This window comes from Melanotaenia boesemani, chromosome 12, assembly GCF_017639745.1.
Source record: "Melanotaenia boesemani isolate fMelBoe1 chromosome 12, fMelBoe1.pri, whole genome shotgun sequence".
NCBI classification, from domain to species: Eukaryota; Metazoa; Chordata; class Actinopteri; order Atheriniformes; family Melanotaeniidae; genus Melanotaenia; species Melanotaenia boesemani.
The window spans coordinates 12,269,679-12,289,826 of record NC_055693.1 but is presented as its reverse complement, the minus strand read 5'-3'; the positions used below and the strand labels follow the sequence as shown (position 1 = coordinate 12,289,826).

At 41.4% G+C, this 20,148-nt stretch overlaps 1 protein-coding gene and 1 pseudogene across 1 annotated transcript; both read right to left on the bottom strand.

Annotated features, from left to right (window-relative positions):
• On the bottom strand, positions 1–5,026 carry atp6ap2 (ATPase H+ transporting accessory protein 2). Its single transcript, XM_042001029.1, has 9 exons — positions 4,906–5,026; positions 3,224–3,354; positions 2,983–3,111; positions 2,747–2,842; positions 2,502–2,639; positions 2,323–2,376; positions 2,041–2,190; positions 1,836–1,955; positions 1–845 (listed from the first exon to the last, which is right to left on the bottom strand). Exons 1-9 carry the CDS (start codon positions 4,976–4,978, stop codon positions 651–653), a joined length of 1,086 nt encoding a protein of 361 aa, XP_041856963.1. The 5' UTR covers positions 4,979–5,026; the 3' UTR covers positions 1–650.
• Positions 5,027–10,713: 5,687 nt separating this feature from the next.
• Positions 10,714–20,148, bottom strand: part of LOC121649909 — a 29,847-nt pseudogene continuing 20,412 nt past the window's right edge.

The following is a 20,148-nucleotide window of genomic DNA, read 5'->3' as shown; positions in this document are numbered from 1 at the left end:
TTCAGTGAAATAATTTATTGTTAAGCATTTCTTGCAATTTACAGCGCTTCACTTATCATTTTTCAATCTTAACAACAAAAATGATCAAGTTTTTATTTAACCCAACAAACATTTTTCATCTGGAATAGATCTTTATCTGAACACATCTTTCACGATGAGACTACAGCAGTTTCTCTTACATATTTGTATATTCAATATATACACATAAATTTAACTTAAACATTTTCACACAGCAAAACAAGCACAAGGAATCCAGATGAATCTACTTCTTTCATAATATTACAATAGAATTGTTTTTACAATAAAAAAATACAGTTGCAATCACCAAGGGAAGCATGAAACAAAGTTAGTGAGGAGTTTAAGTTGTAAGGAATGATGGGAGCTGTGAAGTTGAAAGGAGGAAGTTTGAATTTGTTTATTATGTTCCCCAGAGGAGAAAGATACATCTGCAGACAGGCTACAGAGCCACCACTGCAATGCCGAGATTTTTGTCCGTTACCTTGCCAGTACTGTAAACACAAAGGTGTTTCGGTGTTGTGCGCTTCCTCCTATCAAACAAGAACTTTTTCACGACACAAGACCTTGCACAAAAAACACAAACATTCACAAGAAGGGTTTAAGGGGACAGCAGGAGTGTAGATGGTCAAGACTTAGTCCATCCTGATCTTCTGATTGGTCATCCTGTAGATGATGCTGTCATATCCTGGATCCATGTTCCACAGGTTGTAGGCAATGACGATGACAGCAAGGGCCAAAGCGATCATCAGCCACAGCACAATGTTAAATACCACAGCGTACTGAAAATTGTACTTGTATGCCAGGTTGTACGGGCTGCCTGGGTTACTCTGGAAAAATATGTATTTTAACAACAATGAAAACAAGAGAATGCACACAAAGATAATTCTGCAGTCTAATAAAATGTTTAATCTCTTTTATCAAACTCAACAAGCTATAAATAACCACATGCTAGTTTGTTTTTAAGTACCGGTACTTAAAATATGTGATATGTGACATTTATGGTTCCATTGAGCTGGAAAGAGCTACAGTGTACAGTATTTGGCATTTGTGCAATATTGGGCAGTACAAAACAGGGATGGTTTATAAAAAGTATGCTACTAGTGTTGAATGTGTGTTAAATGTGATCTTAAGTAGAAGCAGCTTATAATTTCAGTTTTGCAGATATTTAAGGTTATGGAGCAGTCTTACGTTTATTTGCAGTTACCTGAATATTACATCTGTATACCATGACTATCAGAAGAAAGATTAAACCATCTAAACATAAACCAAGTTCTTGTAGAGCTACAGTTTTCTTATAACATTTGCTGAATGCATATTAATCCATTAATGCCAAATATCTTGTTTGTGAGCTACTATGAAGTCAAAGAGCACCATGTTGCCTGATGAACTGCAGAAAACTCAGCTAGGATTTCACCAAATGCTGCAACAGAAACTGGTTGCATCATATGATGACTATACAAAGACGCTCTGGCGTAAGAGTTTAGCTAGCTTACTTGTATTGAATGAAATCTATTCAGTTAATGTCGTGGCAAAGGGGCAGCACATGTGGAATGTCAAGACACTTCTCAAAAAGGAATGAGAAAAACGTCTAGCCAGGTAAGCACAACTAATGCCGTAGTATTTGCTAAAATTGTTAAAGAACTGTCTTAATAATTTTTAGTTAAGTTTGCTGATGTTTTTTTTTTTTTTTTTTGCAAAATACTGATCTTTTTCTAAAATTTACTGAATCTTTATCAACATAAATGGTTAAGACTACTTAATAATTATAAAGATTAAAGTATACAGTTCATGAAAATAATGGGCCCCCTCAGACTTACAATCTGTTTAGATTCCAGGATTGAACGGGACTTCCTGGTCAGAGGAGCTTCAAAGGTCTTCACTGTGACAACCTCTACCACAGCGCTGTTACCATAGAGACGATACACATCTTCTCCAAACTATAAAGAAAAGCATACACCCAGTTTAAATCAATTAAAATAAAAAGCTGCGGAGCTGCAATTCTCCTTTAGCTCTAATTTTTACCTTTTGAAGCACAGATGCAAGAATGGCTGTGGCGTCGCGGTACTGAGGAGAGTCTTTGCCATAAATCCGACTCAGCTCCTCCAAGCCAGACAATTCCAGTGAGTACAAGTCTGGGGAGTAGTCCTTGGCCAAATGTCTGTGCCTCTGCAGCTGTAGGTGGAGGATACAACATAGCCTTTTGATTTTTTGATTCAAACCTGATACAATCTTTTTTTTTTTTTTTTTTTTTTTTTTTTGGTGGGGAGAGGGGTGTAAACACCTCCATCAGGTTTGGTCACTTACCAGAGCCGTGATATCATGCAGTACTTGGACTTCAGACAGGAAAAGCAAATCAGCCTATAAAACAAAAGAGAGAAAAAAAAACTGATTTTTAATGGGTTGGATTAAAGTCATATCACAATTCTGCTCCATGAAAGATCTGTTAAAGCTAAGGGTTGGTTCTTTAGCCTTTAAAAACTGACCTCTGAATTTCTGCTGAGAGAGTTGAGAGGAAGAGAAGTCAGCACTGACCCGTCCTGGGACAGACGAGCACGGATTTGCTGCAAGGTGACTGGCAAGTCTTCAAACACAGCGTTGGCTTTGCCCAGCATATAGAGCCGCTGACAGAGAGATATCAACAGGTTAACGAAAAAATAACAGGAGTGTCTTACCAGTGCTGTAACAGATGCTTGTTGTTTCTTGTACTGTGTTAACAGAATGTGATTACCTCCTCACTGGGAGCCAGCTGAAGCACTACAGGGGTGTACTCAGCAAACAAAGAGTGAACAGTCTCTGCAACACTATCCAGGGTGAAGGGGACAGGCTGGATGGAGGAGGATAAAGCACAGACAAAATAAGCAAAGTCAATATTATTGCATTATTTACCCTATTTATTACATTACAGTCATTACTTATTACAATGTTGCTTTTAATTAGTTTAACATGTGAAAAGAATGATCTCACATTCTCCAGGGGGTAGGAGGCCACATTCTGAGGCAAGTCCAGACTATCAACTCCTCTCACCACAACTAACACATTAGCCCGGGGTCGCTGAAACAGTGGCCCAGCCTGGAGACCTGGCCAGGACAGATCCTGTAAAAATAAAAAAACACATTAAACACTAGGCTAGCACAACCTTGAAGTTAAGTTGCTTCTATAAACACAAAACATGATTAAAACTGCATTACTCCAAAAACAAAAGCACCTCTTGAACAGAAAAGCCCATGGTGAGCGCCACCATGTCAGGGACCCTCTCTCCAGATACGGGCCAGTCGCCTTTCTGGAATGACACAAACTCTGGAGCCTGCAGCACCGTCAGGCTGTCTCCAAGCACACCTGTGGAGCAAATGAGAGGACCATCAGTCCAAACAAAACAACACTTTAAAAAATAAATTTATATCTGAACAAAATGAGTGATGAGTGCTTATCGCGTTTTTTTTGTTTTGTTTTTTTATGTATGTGCCCAACATGTTGCAAAGCATTTTCCATAACTGTTTAATGCTGAGTGTGCAATCATTTTCTATATGCTTTGTCAACTTTCCATGACTTGCTTCTGATAGCAGTTTCTCCAGCTGGAAATTCAAACAGGAGCATCGTGAACCACAAATCAAGTTTTAATGCAGCTCCATTGAATAGAGATTGACAAGTAAATCAAAAGACTGTCACAACCACTGTAGATTATTACACTTTTATACATACAAATTTCCTGGGTTGTTTTACTGGGTTAGGGTAATTGACTGAGACAGTTCTGAACTCATATGACTGGTTCTTTTGCATCATCAGTAAACACTAGAGATTCAGTTGCTCTAGAAGCCACGTATCACACTGTGTCCACATGTTTTGTAAATAGTATATATTCTTTGGATCATCAGCTTTTTCCCCCTGTCTAACTTTCTGATATAGGTTAATCTTAGGTCAGTTTATCCAAAGAAATTTGTTCAATCAATACTCTGGCTATTTTCTTTCTATTTTCTTTCTTTCTTTCTATTTCTATCTTTTTGGTCTTCTCTCATCTTGGCTCATAGTTTTACACCTTGTGATGAACTCTTTTTTACTATAGTCTTTTTTTTCAGATTGACTTTAATAACACGAGGTAATCTCGCCAATAATGCTCTATTCTTGTCTGTATGATGTTAGAATAGTAAAATTCATGCGTTCATGTTGTCAAAATTTCGTAACCTTCTTCGAGTTTGGATATGTGTGATATCAAATTAAAGTTTAGAGTTTGTATTTAAAATTGTGAGTCTTGGGAATTAAAGTGGAGCCTAAATACTTCGGAACTTGAGTGAATGTAAAATGTGCGTTACAAATAATTTACAAAGTTAACATTTTATCGCCGTATTGCAATGGATGGAGGCATACACTCGTGACAGGGAGCGTAAGGACGCTAAAGAGGAACTACCAGCTTGGAGCCTGTCACATGATAGCTCGTGGTAATAAGTATCAAATACTAGGAAGTACATTGTTGTGTATTACTTTTACATTTCACCTTTATGCTCCACAGGAATAAGCTAACGATCCTCAATGTCGTTTAAATTAATAGCTTTAAAATTGCTATTGCTTTGAAGCTGTTAGCAAGAAGCTAACGTTGGCGTCTTGGGCTGCTAATCGGGTTGATATAGCCCAAGCTATTAATAGCTATTAATAAAAATATTATTAAAAGGTATCTTTACATGTTCTCGCCTATATCCACCTATACATGCGACACTACGCGACCTGACACAGTGATATGAGTAAGCTAAATGCCAATGCTAACGATGTTCCTGAATTGATTCGGTATCTGTCATTCACTTTTAGTTCAAACACCACGCTACAACATCATAATTAAATTAGAGGGAAGCCTTACAGCATGCGAATAAATGCTGTAAAATGCAGTTAATTTATTACCAGTTGTGACAAAGAAGCAGAAGATAGCAACGACGGAAACAGCCTCCATCCTTCGGCAGCTCGTCAGCGACATCTTTCTCCTTGCGGCAGCAGCGGTCAGCTGACCAGACGTCACGTTAGAGCAAAGCATGCCGGGAGTGTGATACCAGCTGGACAGCGAACCTTTATGTAAGAAAGCTATGTTATTACCACTTTTAAATATATAATAAGTTATATCCAAAAAACTTATTCTTGTTTGTTTTTTCTTGATTTCTTTATAATTTTTTTCTTTCCCTATTTAACTATAGTTAAAAGACAACAGCATCAATGGAACTATAACGCCACATTAAATATAACTCGAACTTTTTTATAAGCTTTAAATGTGAGACGAAATATAGTTGATGGTTGGTTATCAAACACAGAGCAAGATCATGGGTTAAAACTGATATCAGATCATGTAAAAATAGAAACACTTAACAAAAAACACCAATAACATCAACCCAATGCATTTAGGTATGTAGACACACTCAACATAACTTGCTGGAGTTCAAAGTGAGCATCAGAGTAGGGAAGAAAGGGTATTTTACTGACTTTGAATATGGCATGGTTGGTGGTGCCAGACAAGCTGGACTGCTTGAGAAACTTATGATCTCCTGAGATTTTCACACACAACCACCTCTAGGGTTTACAGAGAATGGTCCAAAAAAGAGAAAATATCAATTGAGTTGCTGTTGTCCAGACAATATACCTTGGTGATTCTAGAGTTCAGAGGAGAATGGCTAGACTGGTTGGAGATTTTAGAAGAGCAATAGTAATTCAAATGGCCACAACCACTAAATAATGTTGCTGACCATGGCACTTTTTTAAAATTTTATTTTATTATTATTATTATTATTATTATTATTATTATTATTATTATTATTATTATTTACCACAGTGTACTCATCTTCTGATGGCTACTTATAGCAGGATAATGCATCATGTCACAAAGCTCAAATCATGTCAAACTGGTTTCTTGAAAATGTAAATGATGTCACTGTACTCCAATGACTTGCATAGTCACCAGATTTCAATCCTATCGAGCATCTTTGGGATGTAGTAGAACAGGAGAGTGGCATCTTGGATGAGCAGCCAACAAATCTGCAGCAACTTAGTAATGTAATCATGTAAATATGGACCAAACTGTCTGATGACTGTACAACAATCTATCACATGAAGACATGAAGAATTAAGACAGTTCTGAAGGCAAAAGAGGTCCAACTAGGCACCAGTGTACTAAGTGTACACTGTTATGCAGCTATAAATGTAAATAATATATTTTATGAACTGCTTTGGCAGGGGTCTATATGTATGTATTTATTTATTTGTTTGTTTGTTTGTTTGTTTTTGTTTTAAACTCTACTTGGTTTTGTTTTACCTTAAGAAGTGACACTAGAAAAGCAGATGAAAGATTAATTCCTTTTGATCATAGATCATTAAAGAAGTACTTAAGCTTCTACACTTAGTGCCATGTTCTCTGTTTTACTTTAAAAGCTAATTGAAATATCTTTGGAGTAGTCAGATTTTAATAAATCATTTTAAAGACATCATTGAGAATGCTACACATATATCTTTTTTATATTTTCTGACAGTTAATGGTTAAAGGAATAAATTGCTCAATGGAAATTATAAATATATAAATAAATTACAAAAAATGGTTGGTCCATAACAAATTGTTTTTTGTCTATAAAATTTAGTTTTAGGCAAAAATTGAGGGATTTTAAGTGGTTAATTGGTCAAAGTAAAATATCACCCAGCTATGTCAGGATACATTCTCCCCATTATTTCATCTTCTAGTATCTTTTATTTAAGCATTGATTGTTTCTCTTAAATACTGACAAAGAGAATGGTTCTGTCTTAGCATGGGCATATGTTCAAATCTATTCACACTCATCCCTTAAATGTCAACAAGCTCTTCAAAATTGCTCTGAAAAAGAAACAAGACAAATAAAGCTTTTCTTGAGTTCAGTCTCAGTAGGAGAGCGTTGCTCTGAAATCATCAAAACTGGTAAGAATACAAAGAAAATGGCCGCCTTTCAAAAGCAGTTATGAGATTGAAAATATCTCTCTCTGACAAGCTGTTATATGGGCCAGAGAAGATGAGATTTAATGTCTTTCCCACAACAGTGGCTACAATTCCTTCAATATTAGGCACCAGTTAAACCTCTCTGAGGAATACATTAATAATGCAGAAGAAACTCACTGAAGTAGACACTAACAGCCAAATGGAGCTTCACACAAGCAATAATTTTGCCATGATTAGTAAGAAAAAGCCTCTCTCTCTGAAGTAGGTGACCATTTGCTGTGGTCCTGTGTAATATCTTCATCTCTTTTTTTTTTACTTAGATGACGTCCATTCATAAACCATAATAAGTGGTTATGTTCAGAAGTGACCATAAATGTATAATTACATTCTACATTTTATTTGAAAGAGAAGTTGGTTAGAGTAGAGCAGAGTTTGACCATCCTGCTTTTTTTTTTGCCTCAGGATAAAACTCTCTGACTTCACTTCTTTTTCAACATCTCAATTAGCTGTTTGACAGCCCCTGACAGCTGACACCAGTCTGACATTTTCGCCTGGGTGCGTGCAGTGGACCACCTCTTCTCCGCCCGCAGGCAGCGGCGAAATCTCAGACTTCATTCCACGAAACTCTCTTGAACTTTGCTGCTAAATGCTCGTGCAGTTCTCCACAGGTTTATTTATAGACTAAGAGGGCTGATTGCACATGTCCCTATTTAAACCTTCATCATCAGCTTGTAGCCCAACATATAAAAAACAAACAAGAAAAATTCTCTTTTATTTTCATTGGCAGCTTGAAATGGATCTTTTTGCAACCACTCTGAGAATACAGAGCAGTTGGGGATTTAGTGTGAACTCTAACTGCTTTGTTTGAGCGACTTCAGTACTTTTCTCGCAGATTGATGCTTTTGTCTGCAGCAGCTTTGCAATCCAGATATTCAGCAACTGATTGGAGGAATTCAAATGGGAGAGGAGAAGAAAGAGTACTTAAGATCTGGCGAATAATTGTTGAATGAATCCAGTGTGGGCAATCAAAAACTTTCTGTAAGCCTCACCAAACCTCACTGAATGGATCCAGCCACACAGCTTACATTATGATTTGCCTAAGATCTTAAGTACCAACCAGTTCTCCCATACTTTGAAGCGATGCGTCCCTTGTGCTTGCTGGGGATGTCACATGAATCTTTAAGAAGCAGATGATGCCAGAAACTTGTGTCAAATCATTGCTTCTAGTCTAAACTTAGCACAAAAAGTAAGGAAATTTGTGTTTGTTGGATTATTTCTTTGTTATAACAGTCCTTTCTATTAATTCCTTTATTGTTGAAAGCCTCTTTATTTACCATTTAAATGGTGCCACATTTGAAAGTATGTGCATTTGTGGGATCAGCAGAGTTGATTATATAGGTTGCACCAGTGAAAAACTTGTCAAATATTCTCTGCCAGCTAATTCTGCTGACTGTCATGATTGCCCTTCACTGCCTGTTTTTCCTGGTGTCAGCAACATGTGCACTAGAATCTGAACATATAGAGAAATGTTATGTTCCACAAAGAGTCCAGATTCTGCCGATGGTATTTGGGCTGGAGGCTCAAAGTGTGAATAAAATACAGAGAGTGCTATGCTGAGTGCTGCACTATGGGGATTTGCCAGAATGACCAACACAACCATACAGACTGACTTGCAGCAAATGCTGGTTGAATGCTGGGATGCCATGACAGAGCCGTGTGTGACCAAGCTGGTGACCAGCATGAGGATGAGGTGCCAGGCTGTTGTGGTTATGCATGGTTCTTCCACATGCTACTGAGGCCCTTGTTTGTTAAATGAATTATTTGTTAAATTGACAGTGTGTCTAATTTCTTCATAATTCAATCATCCAAAACCAAACAAGTGGCCATATCAGTATAAGATTTTTGGTGTTGGGAGAGAAGATTTGGCAAGTTTTTACTGGCCACAACCCACATACTCAACTCTGCTGCTCATCCCACAAATGCATTTTTCTTACAAGTCCGGTACCATCTAAAGGGAAATAAACAGGCTTTCCATTGATATAAGATTTACTGCTAAGAAGCATTGTTAGAACAAAGAAATAATACAGAAAAATACTTATTGTTTTGTGCTACATATATGGATAATAACCCACAGTAGTTTTTGTAGTCCATATGTTGGGGACTATCATTAGCACTTTTTGTGTGACTGTGTGACACTGACTTCAAATAACACAAAAGCATCATGGTAAAGTAAGATGTTGGATTTTGCAGCAATCTATCTGTTTTTAATTATATGTTCAAAAAGAAATCAGGGTGCTGTGGAAACTTTAGATGAAGACAGAATACAAAAATTTTCAGTTCGTGGTCATCTTGGTTTCCACAAAGAATAGTAAAAAAATAACTTGTCAGATGTCGACATTTTGCAAATGTTATTGTTTTCGGAAAAAAATGCTAACTTTTAACTTAATTTCAGCAACTTGTGCTAAAAAGTAGAGATTGGGTTTTGGAACCGTGCAATTAAGCCAGGTGGTCCCTGTGCTCTGCAGCCCAGAGGACACAGATTCAATTGTTTAAAAAATAACTTAGAATTTTGTTTTTATCATTTCCTTAGGATAGTTTTTCTGCACAAAGATGGTGGTGCCCCTAGATTTTATCTTCTTTCCTTTGGTTCTATCTCAATTTGTATTTACTGTCAGTGGTTTAAAGAGGTGTTCCTGAGACCATGCAAGATTTCCACCACAGGATTATGTCTGTTTCTTTGAAGAGCTGCATTTGAGCTCAGTTATCACAGCCATAAGTTTTCCTTTGAAAAGAGCAGAAAATTTTTGTGTTGGAAAATTTTAAATCCCAATTGATTTAATCTCTGTGAGATTTTGTCTTTATACCTAATAATGTTAGTGACCAATTACAGACACATTTGCCTTCTTCACCATGGTGGAAATGTGGGTGGTCTGAGGTCTTCCGAGATGTGAACACCAACAGTACCCACCACTTCTGATTCTCCACCAGGGTCCCATAGAGCATCTCCTCATTCAGATCTATACTGTTGTCCTTAAACCATAACAGCATCTCCACCAGATGGGATATTTCCCATTGCTGGAGATCAAGTTAATGTGACTCTCCAGACAGACTCCTTTTGATATGGCTGGCATTTAGTATGTTTTCTTTTAATTTCAACATATTGTTTCCAGCTGAAAGATCTATACACAGAACTGTATATATTTAATACAGCTGTCCTCACTGTTTTAATTTCCCCAAAATTTGTACAATATACAATTAATTTTACTGATTGATGGATAGAATAAAAAAAGGAAAAATTTGGCCACATTATTACCTTTATTAATGGTAGAGTTGTTCAAATCACACCATCCTCTCAGTCCAGCCATGATAAGAACTACTAAACTCTTTTTAGGCTGAAATGTCAAATAGTTATCTGTATAGTTTTTTGTTGTTTTGTTTTTTGGCCAAGCTAATGCAGCATCAGTATCCAGAAATTGGAATTAAAATTCAACTCACGAGTCGTTTTCATATTCGGACACTAGAGAGCGCTGCACACCACCACCTTTTCAGCAGCAAAAATGAGTTGGCAGCTTATTCTCTCATGGCTGCAGCATTAAACTGCCAGAGGCCAACATTTTCCAAGAGATGGCAATATAGGATTGCACTCACACTGTGGTCACACACAGGATAATTAGACAATCAGACGGTTTTTGGCAGGGTGTCCATTGAAACTCTTCATCTCTGACTTGAAATCAATTAGACACAAGGAGGAATAGAACACTTAGTTCATCTTGCCGTTTGTATATTTATTTTAGAGCAACTTCTTTTGTAAAATATAAATACAAATTATGAGATATTATAATTACAAAGTTAAAACAAGAACAAAAAATGAACACACCAAAATTACTTTACTGCAGAAGCCTCCCTGTTATATACAAGCTCTATGCTGCAGGGTGAATATCAACATCGTCTTAAAACTATATAATACAAACAACTTTTGCAGTTTTGCATGTTAAATTACAGAATGAACAGGAAGCAAAAACTGAAAAAAAAGAAAAAAGAAATACAACAAAATAGCCCCTGAGGCTCAAGTGAGCACTAAAGTCTGAGGAGAGGAAAAAAGGGACATCATGTGCTTCCTATGAACACAAATACCACATTCAATAGCACAGCCTCAGTACTATTCTGTACAGCTACACACATGCACAATGTGTTGCGCGCTCACACACTCCATCTAACTGCTAACAACACAGCTGTGCTCTGTTGCCATACAAAATCTTTCAAGAGTCATGAGCAACATCTCAAAAAAGAAAAAAAAATCTCTTGATATTATATATACTGTATATATATTTTTATTTATACATATATTAATTTATAAAAATAAGACCATCATTAAGTCTCTTGAGTCACAAATGTATTGATCCTCAGTTAACGGAGGGAAATGTTTCAGCAGCCCAGTTAGCCAGTAGGTCTGTACAGTGCACCAGTGCTGGTCCAAAAAAAGGGCCAAAGCGCAGGAACTAAGGGTCAGGCTAAGGCATGTCATCATAACCTCTGGCTGGTTCTAAAGCTAACTCCAGTTGGTAAAGAACAAGGTCAGAGTTCGGCAGGTCAAAGGGTCAGGATGAGCCCAACTTGCCAAGTGCCTTGATTTTGTCCTTAAGTTTGTCTCCTGGGTGGTCCCAGCGGTCGTCCAGACACTCCAGTGTTGATCCCAGCAGTGCTGCCAGCTCTGCGCTGTCTTCCACCAGATCCAGCAGGTCCTTGCTGTCTGGGTGGAAGCCCTCCAGCTCCTCCGGGCAAGAGAAGAGCTGCGACAGAGATGCTTGCCGGTAAAACTCCGCCTCTGCCACTGTCACCACCTCCATGTGGGGGAAGGCCTGTCGGAAAGCGCGAGCGGACATCCGCAGCCGCCGAAGCACGTCGGACAGCAGCAGCCAGTTTCTTGGTCTGAAAGAGGACAAGCGTTGAGAAATGAGAGCCGGCGGAGGTGGAAAGAATTTACAAAAATATGTCTGCTTCTGAGATCAAAGCTCACCCCTGGGAGAGGGACACCTGGATGTTGTAGCAAGGCAGTAGGGGTCGGTCAGAGAACTCAAACTCAAACACCTCCCTTTTATCATCCTCATCCTCATCATCTGGGCCTGGCGGGTCTGCCAGGATGTCATGAATGCCGCCTTCTTCGCTGGACTCTAAAAGCACACATTTTGAGTAAGCATCAACATTACCATAAAGCTGCCTCAACTAAAAAAGGGGACGTACTAACGCTGATGGTATTTAAAAATAAAGACTTCGTAAGCACTAGAGGACACACGCAGAGGGCTGATCAGTACTCACCACACACAACGCTGCCATAGAATTCCCAATAAAGCCCTGGGTCGTCATCTGAGCGGCCCTGAAGGTCAGCAAAATAATCTGTGGAGAGAGGAAAGAAGCGAAGCCTGTTATTCAAGAGCCAGAGCCCCGGGGACAGGCAACGAGGCAAATACAATTGCCCTTGGAGACTACAGCAGAAAAATGGATAAAGAGCACAGTAAAATAGAAGAGGAGGAGGAGGAGGGGGAGTGTCAAGAGAGAAAAGAGAAACAAACAGAGCAAATGTTTCGGGGGGGGTGGAGGAGAGGGAGGGGGTTGAGGCCGATGGTCAGAGGCCAGCGGCTGTACAGCGGGGGAGGAGAGTGACTGTCTCCGCTGGGTTAGAGCTGGCTCAGTTCAGAGCCGGGCCACAGACGGCTGCCAGGAATCAAACAAGAACCACACACAGTCGACTGAGTGCAAGCACACACATACACAGAGCGAGAGAGAGAGCTGGAAACAAGCACAGAGACCTGGATAAGCGCACTCGGCACGAGCGGAGTGTGTATTCAGCAGCCGTGCACGCACTAGCGCACATTTGCAGAGTGAGAGCTGGGCTTTGTGCCAGTGCTGAGGCGTGGGGCGTCTGGCGTGTGTTTGGAGGGATTAACAGCCTCCAGATGAGTGGGACCAGGTGGAGGGAGGGCAGCAATCGCTCGTGCTCACTCATTTTCTCCGGTGCTCCATCTCCCTCCTGACATCGATCTATCCATCCAGCCTCCATTCAGAATTCAACACAATCTTTCCAGTTGTCGACATGTAAACCTCCCTTTGCCACCTGTTCGTTTTCACCCTCACTCTGCTATCGTTCCTTGCGGTCTGAGCTGCAGCTTTCTCTCACGCAATTGGGCTTAACTAGTTAGGATTTTCAGGTAATATAAGGCAGCTGGCTACAGAGGAAGTGCGGTCCTGTGCATGTTTTCATTTCCCTCTCCTTCTGTGCTCAGACTTGTGTTGATTCAACTTAACTACAAACATTCAGACAAGCCCTCACAGCACACACGTTCCTAACACAGACCACGTCAGACTCCAGCGTGGCTGCCTGGTGAAACGACAAGCGCTCGCAAACAAAAGCAGACTCTCCAGCCAGAGTGAAGCCCCTTTCCACACGTACGCTGAGCAAACACTGTCACCGTTGCTAAGTAACCAGATAGAAGAGCTCAGAGACAGCAGCACGCACCCCGGCGGGCAGAGACTCCCTATCTAACAGGTGGTTGAGGGAGGGGAAGAGGAGTGCGGGAGGGCACCAGAGGGGAGATGGGATGACAGCGATGGACATGTCGAGCTGTTGCTCAGAGGTAGAGGATGAGGATTTACAGAGTGGGACTCATGCCAGGAGGTTGCACAGAGGTCGAAGCATTGAAAGAACAGAAAACAGTGAATGAGCCAAGGCAGAGGCTTTTGGGAACTGGTTGGGTGAACAGTTTACCCTGCCCTAACCTTAGAGGTTCACTCCCTGGTGTCCCTCTTTGGCTTTACCTACTTTTCTAGCATTTTTCATTTAATGATTTATTTTCAAAATGTGCATAGTTCTTCAAATATCCTGACAAATTTTACCACTGCGCTAACTACAAAAAGAGTCAGTTGAAGGTATGAAGTTTTAATCAGGCAAGTAAATTTAAAATTCTGCATTTATTTTTGTGAGGATGGGAGGGATTTTCCAAACTTACAGATACAAAATTAAACTTGCCTGTGTGCGCATGGCGTGCAACACTCTGTGGGCCTGTTATTTGTAAGCCATTATTCAAACTCAACACAATCAGGCCAAAATGTAAAAAAAAAAAAAAAACTAACAACAAAAAAAAAAAAAAAAATAAAGAAAATCTGCACGTGTATTGCATGAAGTCCCCTTTTCTGGGACATGCATCTTCCTATTTCTCTAACAGCCTAAAAATAAAACTAACGTTTCTCACTGAAATCAAAACACAGGGGTAAATGTCAGTTTTTTCATATAATGGAAATCAGACTTGCCAGTTAAGAACTGCTCCATGCCGTCACTGTGGGTCATTTTGAGGAGACCGCGTCCGGAATATGTGGCCAGGGTGGGATCAGCTCCATAAGACAGCAGGACTCGAACCACGTCCAGGTGGTCATTCTCCACGGCATCATGAATGGGTCTTGACACACAAAGACAGTTACATGGATAAAATGTTAGAAAGATACTCAGTAAGGTCTTATTCTGTTCACCAAATCCTGATTTGTCTCCAGAAGTAATTCTGAATATCCCACATAAACAATGTTCACACATCAGTGTCAACTAATGAGAATTAACATGTTGAAAACGATATGTAATAGTAGTATTTACCATTTAGTCAAACTAAAATCACAAACACTTTCATTACATGTCTTCCTTCTACGCCGTCTCATCAATGTACCGTATTAATGCAATTGTTTAAAATATAGTAATGTTATAATGAAATCTAAAACAATGTTCCTTTAAGACCTCTGAAACATTTTCCAAAACTGACCCCCTACTGTAAATTTTAATAACACAGCACTGAAAGCAAAAGCCATTCCCCCTTTAAAGCTGGAGCTAATCTTGAAATCGCTGCTCTTGTACAATAATGTCCCATAAATCCCAGAAATGTAATTATGAGCAAAGCTTCGGACACAGTGTTGATGACTAAGCCTTGGTTGGGCACATAGGAAATTCCATCATGTTTGAATTGTGAGGAGGAAAGACTTCAAGGAGGCACAGGTTTCTGTGTGCATTCAAGTGTTTGCTTACCTGGTGCCGTCTAGTGCGCTGCAGTTGATGTCGGCGCCGTAATCCAGCAGGTGTTGGACTATGCTTAGCCAGCCATGGGCGCATGCCTCGTGCAGAGCACAGTAGCCAGCGTAGTCTCTGTGATTCACCTCACAGACTCGGTTCTCCAGACAGTACAACACCACCTCCTAAAAACAAACAAAACAAGCAGACACAGAGGGAGAACAGGACTTAGCGTGCGGGGTTGTTTTTTTATGTTTGATGACGAACCAAGGCCTGCTAGACCAAAAACACACCAGTCAGACGGAGCAGACGCATACTCAAACAGTCCTTCCCTTTACAGTTCCTGTGGGAGAGAAATTAGGGAAAGGAGGAACTGAGTGTGTTCCTGTGCTGGACAAACACACACAGGCGCACAGAAATGCTCCATAATACCAGAGCTGGCGCCAAACACATTGAGGAGACTAAGAGTGACTCAACTGTATGTTGCCTGCCAGATTTTGCTCGTGCATATATGAGAGTGTGTGATTGTGTGGGTCTGTGTGCCATGGCTGGGCCTGGACACTGCTGTAGCAGCTAGTTACAATGGCTGGGCTCTGAACACAGCATAATGGAAGCGGAACAAAGAGATTTGATAGAGGCGCTCAAGAGCTGGAAGCGTTTTCTCTGGTCTAAGGCTGTGACAGTTGGGCATCTAGCACTAAGTAGTCAGAGTAGTTTTTTTTTTTTTTATTAGACTGGAGCAGCGTCTGCTGCTATTAAACAGAGAGGATACAGAGAGACAGAAAGCTGCCTGACATTGATAAAGGTCCTGTCTGAGTCAGGCAGCACAGTTCAACACTGTGGGCGTTTGCTTCTTTTTGGATATGACCATCAAAAACAAACAATATTCAAAAATTTTTTGTTAGAATTATTGTTTCTTGTGTGAATGAATGGGAGACTCATATATCCACATGCATTTATACTCTGTCCAGTAAACAGGGGGCATGGGCTCATATGAATCTGGGAAACGACTCCAAACTTCCATTTCTATGCTAATTCTGGCCTCCCATCTAGTCCAAGTGTTTATCTCGTTCTCACCTTCTCCTCCTTCAGCGTAGAGAGGATGGAGGGAGGGTGGAGGGAGGGAAATCAGGCAGTAAAGAGAAAGAGAAAAAAAAACAGACTTGACAGAAGGATGAGCAGAGGACGGAGGAATGGGAAAGAAGAGAGGCAACACCCCAGCAGATGACAGATAAATGAATCTGAGGATGAAATCTGCTGGGGCCGTCCTTTGGGCCACAGCTGATAATAACAAGAGATGAAAGGGTGGGGTGTGTGGGTGGTAGTGTGAAACTGGAAGGGGATGTGGTGATAGGAGTGATACTGAGCGACTGAAGCCGGGAAGGAAGGAGCGATGGTGAGGAAAAGAGGGAGAAGTGAAAATCAGAATTGAGATAAAACAGTGAGCAAGTGAGAGTAAGTAAAAGTGCAAAAGAAAGAGAAAAATTAAGAAAGGGGAGCGGCGGTTAGAAGATGCTCCAACTCGTTTTCTCTCATTGCCAACACACTGTTTGCCTGCTGGAGAGAGATTCAGGAGCGCTGTGCTGAAGCTCCCCTCGGGGTTTCCACTTGCTCTCAGTCACAAACACACAGAGCAAGTGTTAGAGAGACTGACGGGCAGGGAGTGTTGATATGCAGCTTGCCAAAGTGTGTATGTGTGTATGAGTGTGTGCGTGCATGCATCTCCACATGTGTATTTTTGTAGAGCTTATGTGTGCGTGTGGCTATGGAGGAGGTGCAGCGCTAAACCTCCGGAGCCGTGTTTAATATCACTGGGAGAGAGCGAGGAGCTTAGCACGAGAGCCCCGGCTTCCCGCCAGACACACAAGACACACATAGAGACACACACACACTCCTCCGCAGTAAAATGAGACAACCCTCCCCCTCCTCTCTTTCGCTCTTTCCCTCCGTCCTCTAATCTCCCTCTCTCGAATGCTTCCCTGCGCTCCCCTGCAATCAATGCATCACTCAGACATTTAACCCCTTCCAGCAGTGCCTTCTGAGTCGTCGCATACAGAGGATGTGTGCACGTATATGTGAACGCGTATCATCCGTATAGATGATGCATGACCGGCTTTGCCAGCACGATCACGTTTCACTGGGTGAGGGAAGTTGGTGCGTGCTCAGACAAGTTAAATGTGTGGATGTCTTTGCCATGTGTAACAGCCTGCCTCTTGATCAAACCAGAATGCAGCCACTGATTATCTCAGAGTTAATCTAACAAGGAATCACTTATAGTCCATCAACCCGACTGAGAAAGACAGAAAGGAGGAACCCAGCCACCCTGTTTTTCTGTGGACTGGTTCAAATTAAAACATCTTCATGCCCAACCAGTAATTTGCTCTGCATGTTAACACTTAACCAAGAAACCAAGTGATTCAAGAAGCTTCACACAAGTTGCTGACTGCAAAGATCTTATGTTGGTGAAAACATGACATGTATTTGTGGAATTAGTTTACTGAGCACTAAGGTTATTGTTAACTTTAACAGCATCACGGCATCGGCATTTTCATTGATATCAATCCCGTGCATGTCTTAAAGACACAACAGCAGGTACAGACTTTAAGACTTCAACACTGCATGCATGGATATTAGTTAACAAAAAAGAACCACAAGACAACACAAAGAGCAGCTCCTCTTTGTGTTTTTCTAAACAAGTTTAAAAAATAAAAAAAAAAGTGGTACATGTGTCCTTGTAGATTTGTTCTCTTAATAATGAACGCATTGTTCAATCTCTATGCGTTTCCTCCTCAAAACAGGCCACACAATTTATTTCCCTGGCTCAAGTGCATTACCGTCATAGGCAATCTTAACTATCAACGTAGTCGATAATTTTTGGGTTTACACATGGAGGGTTGGAATTCCAGGAAGGATTTACTTGGATCCAATCCAGACTTGCAAGGTAGATACCATGAGTTGAAACTAACTACCTCAACATATCAATTTCCAGTGGGGTAGTCAAAGAAATGTTCTGTACTAATATCTACAGAGTCTTATTGTGCTTCGTACCATGCTATAGTGGAAAAAAGAAAACTTGGGCCAAGCAAATTATTATGTGTAAAATTCAATTGGCTGGTGTAGCTAGTTTGATGCTCTCTCTGTTTTGTAAAACAGAAGCCATGGTTCAAGCCTGTTTTCCATCAGTCAACTAATCTCGACTGCAGCGATTTCCCTTCAAAGTTTTGCCACCATAGATGCTGGTCCAACAGAGCACTTAAATGAAACCTAGTTTTAGCCTTTGCTTGGATCACACGTTGATTTTAAGGAAGAAAATCAAGAGGGATTCATGGGAGGAGAATAAATGACAGATTCAACCTTTATCTGAGCTTTCAATGGGCAGAGCTGAGGGGGCCCCGAGCACCGGCACGAGAGGGATGAAGACATCCGCAGAATCTCTCCTCATTACCATTTCAAATGCTCGGAGAGCGAGGCACACGAGGGAGAACGGGAGAATAAAAGGGGAGTGAGGGAGGAAGGAAGACAGGGAGAGTGGGCTTTCATGTGCAGAGGCACGGATTGCAAAACTAAGTGAACATGAAATATGCACAGTGCCGGCCGGGCATCAGGAAAAGCACAGAACAGTGCGTGTGTGTGCTAGATTGTGTGCATGTGTGCATGAGGTAATTCTGCGTGAACGGGCTCAGAGCGGATGTCTGTGTGCGTGCAAACAACTGGTGAGTCTCTATTCATGCTTGTAGCTGCAAGTTGTTGTGCGTCTGTGTGCATGAGGTGGATCTGGATGTGTGTGCGCAGGTCTGTGTGGGTGTGTGACAGCAGCAGCGAGTGTGGAGTTGTCTCTCTCTGAGCAGCATATGGAGAGGAACACGTCAGGGATGCCTGTGCATGTGCTTACTGGGTCAGAGAGGCGTTTCTCTGTGCATATTTCCTTGCATGCTCATAATCAGCATGTGAGCTGTGTGTGTGCTGCTGTCTCACAGGCCCTCGTATCTCTCTGCCTGCGTGTGATAAGCCCAGAGCTCGCGGCACTAAAACACCAGCGTGAGACAAGCGCTCTGTGCAACTACAGGCTTGTGTGTGCGTGTTTGTGAGGCAGTATGCATAAACTGGTGTGTCTCTGTGCACGTCTGTGTGTCTCTGTGTGTGTGTGTGTGCGCGTGGGAGCCCCAGGGGCCTGCCCCAGGCTTATCACACACAGGCAGTGAGAGACGAGCTTCCTGAGAGAGGGAGATGGAGAGAAAGAAAGGGTGGGAGGGAGCGGAGGGGGTGGCGGTGTTGTTTGCGCAGCGGTCAGCGCCTTGTTTGTGTAGTCTCAGGTTTTCTCCTCCCTCCTCCCTCTTTGTCTCTCCACATGAGGAGCGCAGGAAGGGAAAAAAAATGTGAAGAGGGGGGGAAAAAAAAGGAGAGGGAGGGAAAAAAAACGTTCGAGAGAGACGCATAAATCAGAGAGACGAGCCAGCTTCTCTCGAGCACGGCTGACTGAACCCTGCTGCTGTGCTGCAACCCGTGTGTGCTTGTGTGTGTGTGTGTGTGAAAGCCAGGGAGAAAAACAGCCGCCGCCACTGCTAACCACAGTCACCACGGCACATTAGAGGGCCATTAGAACGCGATTATACTCCCAGTGCTTACCTCTCATTCACACTCTTGCTCTCTCCCATTCAGCCTCACACATAATCACCGACGCGCACTCCTCATCATCATAAACGTGTCCGACGAACACACAGCCATAAAGCAACTCAAGAATAAGGAAAACAATACACAAAAGGTGAAGAATAATCTGCTCACGCACACACCAACACACATAAGGACAACATCAAAGGAGACAGAAATCATGGACGCAGCAAGATCTGCAGCTCAGGAGGCATTAAAGCTACTGAGATCAATAATCAGTTTGTAAAATCTGTCACATTGGGGAGAAATGTTCAAGCATGCGAACAGAAACACACAGGAGAGCAAGACAGCGGGGCATCCAACTTTAATTAAAAGCTTTAAGAGCAACGGGGGTAGAGCAATTCAGCAAAAAACACACAAATCCTTTTTTTTCACTATATTTGCAGAGAACGATTCTAATATCTGGTTTAGAAGCGAATGATCGGCAACTACGCTCAAAGACGGAGAACAAACTCCTGATGCTGGAGAAAGACGGCGAGCATCAGTC

Coding starts and splice junctions, on each gene's coding strand:
- atp6ap2 (XM_042001029.1), bottom strand. CDS start 4,978: ATGTCGCTGACGAGCTGCCGAAGGATGGAGGCTGTTTCCGTCGTTGCT. Junction 3,112..3,223: donor TGGGCTTTTCTGTTCAAGAG/GTGCTTTTGTTT, acceptor TTATTTTTACAG/GATCTGTCCTGGCCAGGTCT. Junction 2,377..2,501: donor CTCTCAGCAGAAATTCAGAG/GTCAGTTTTTAA, acceptor TTTGTTTTATAG/GCTGATTTGCTTTTCCTGTC.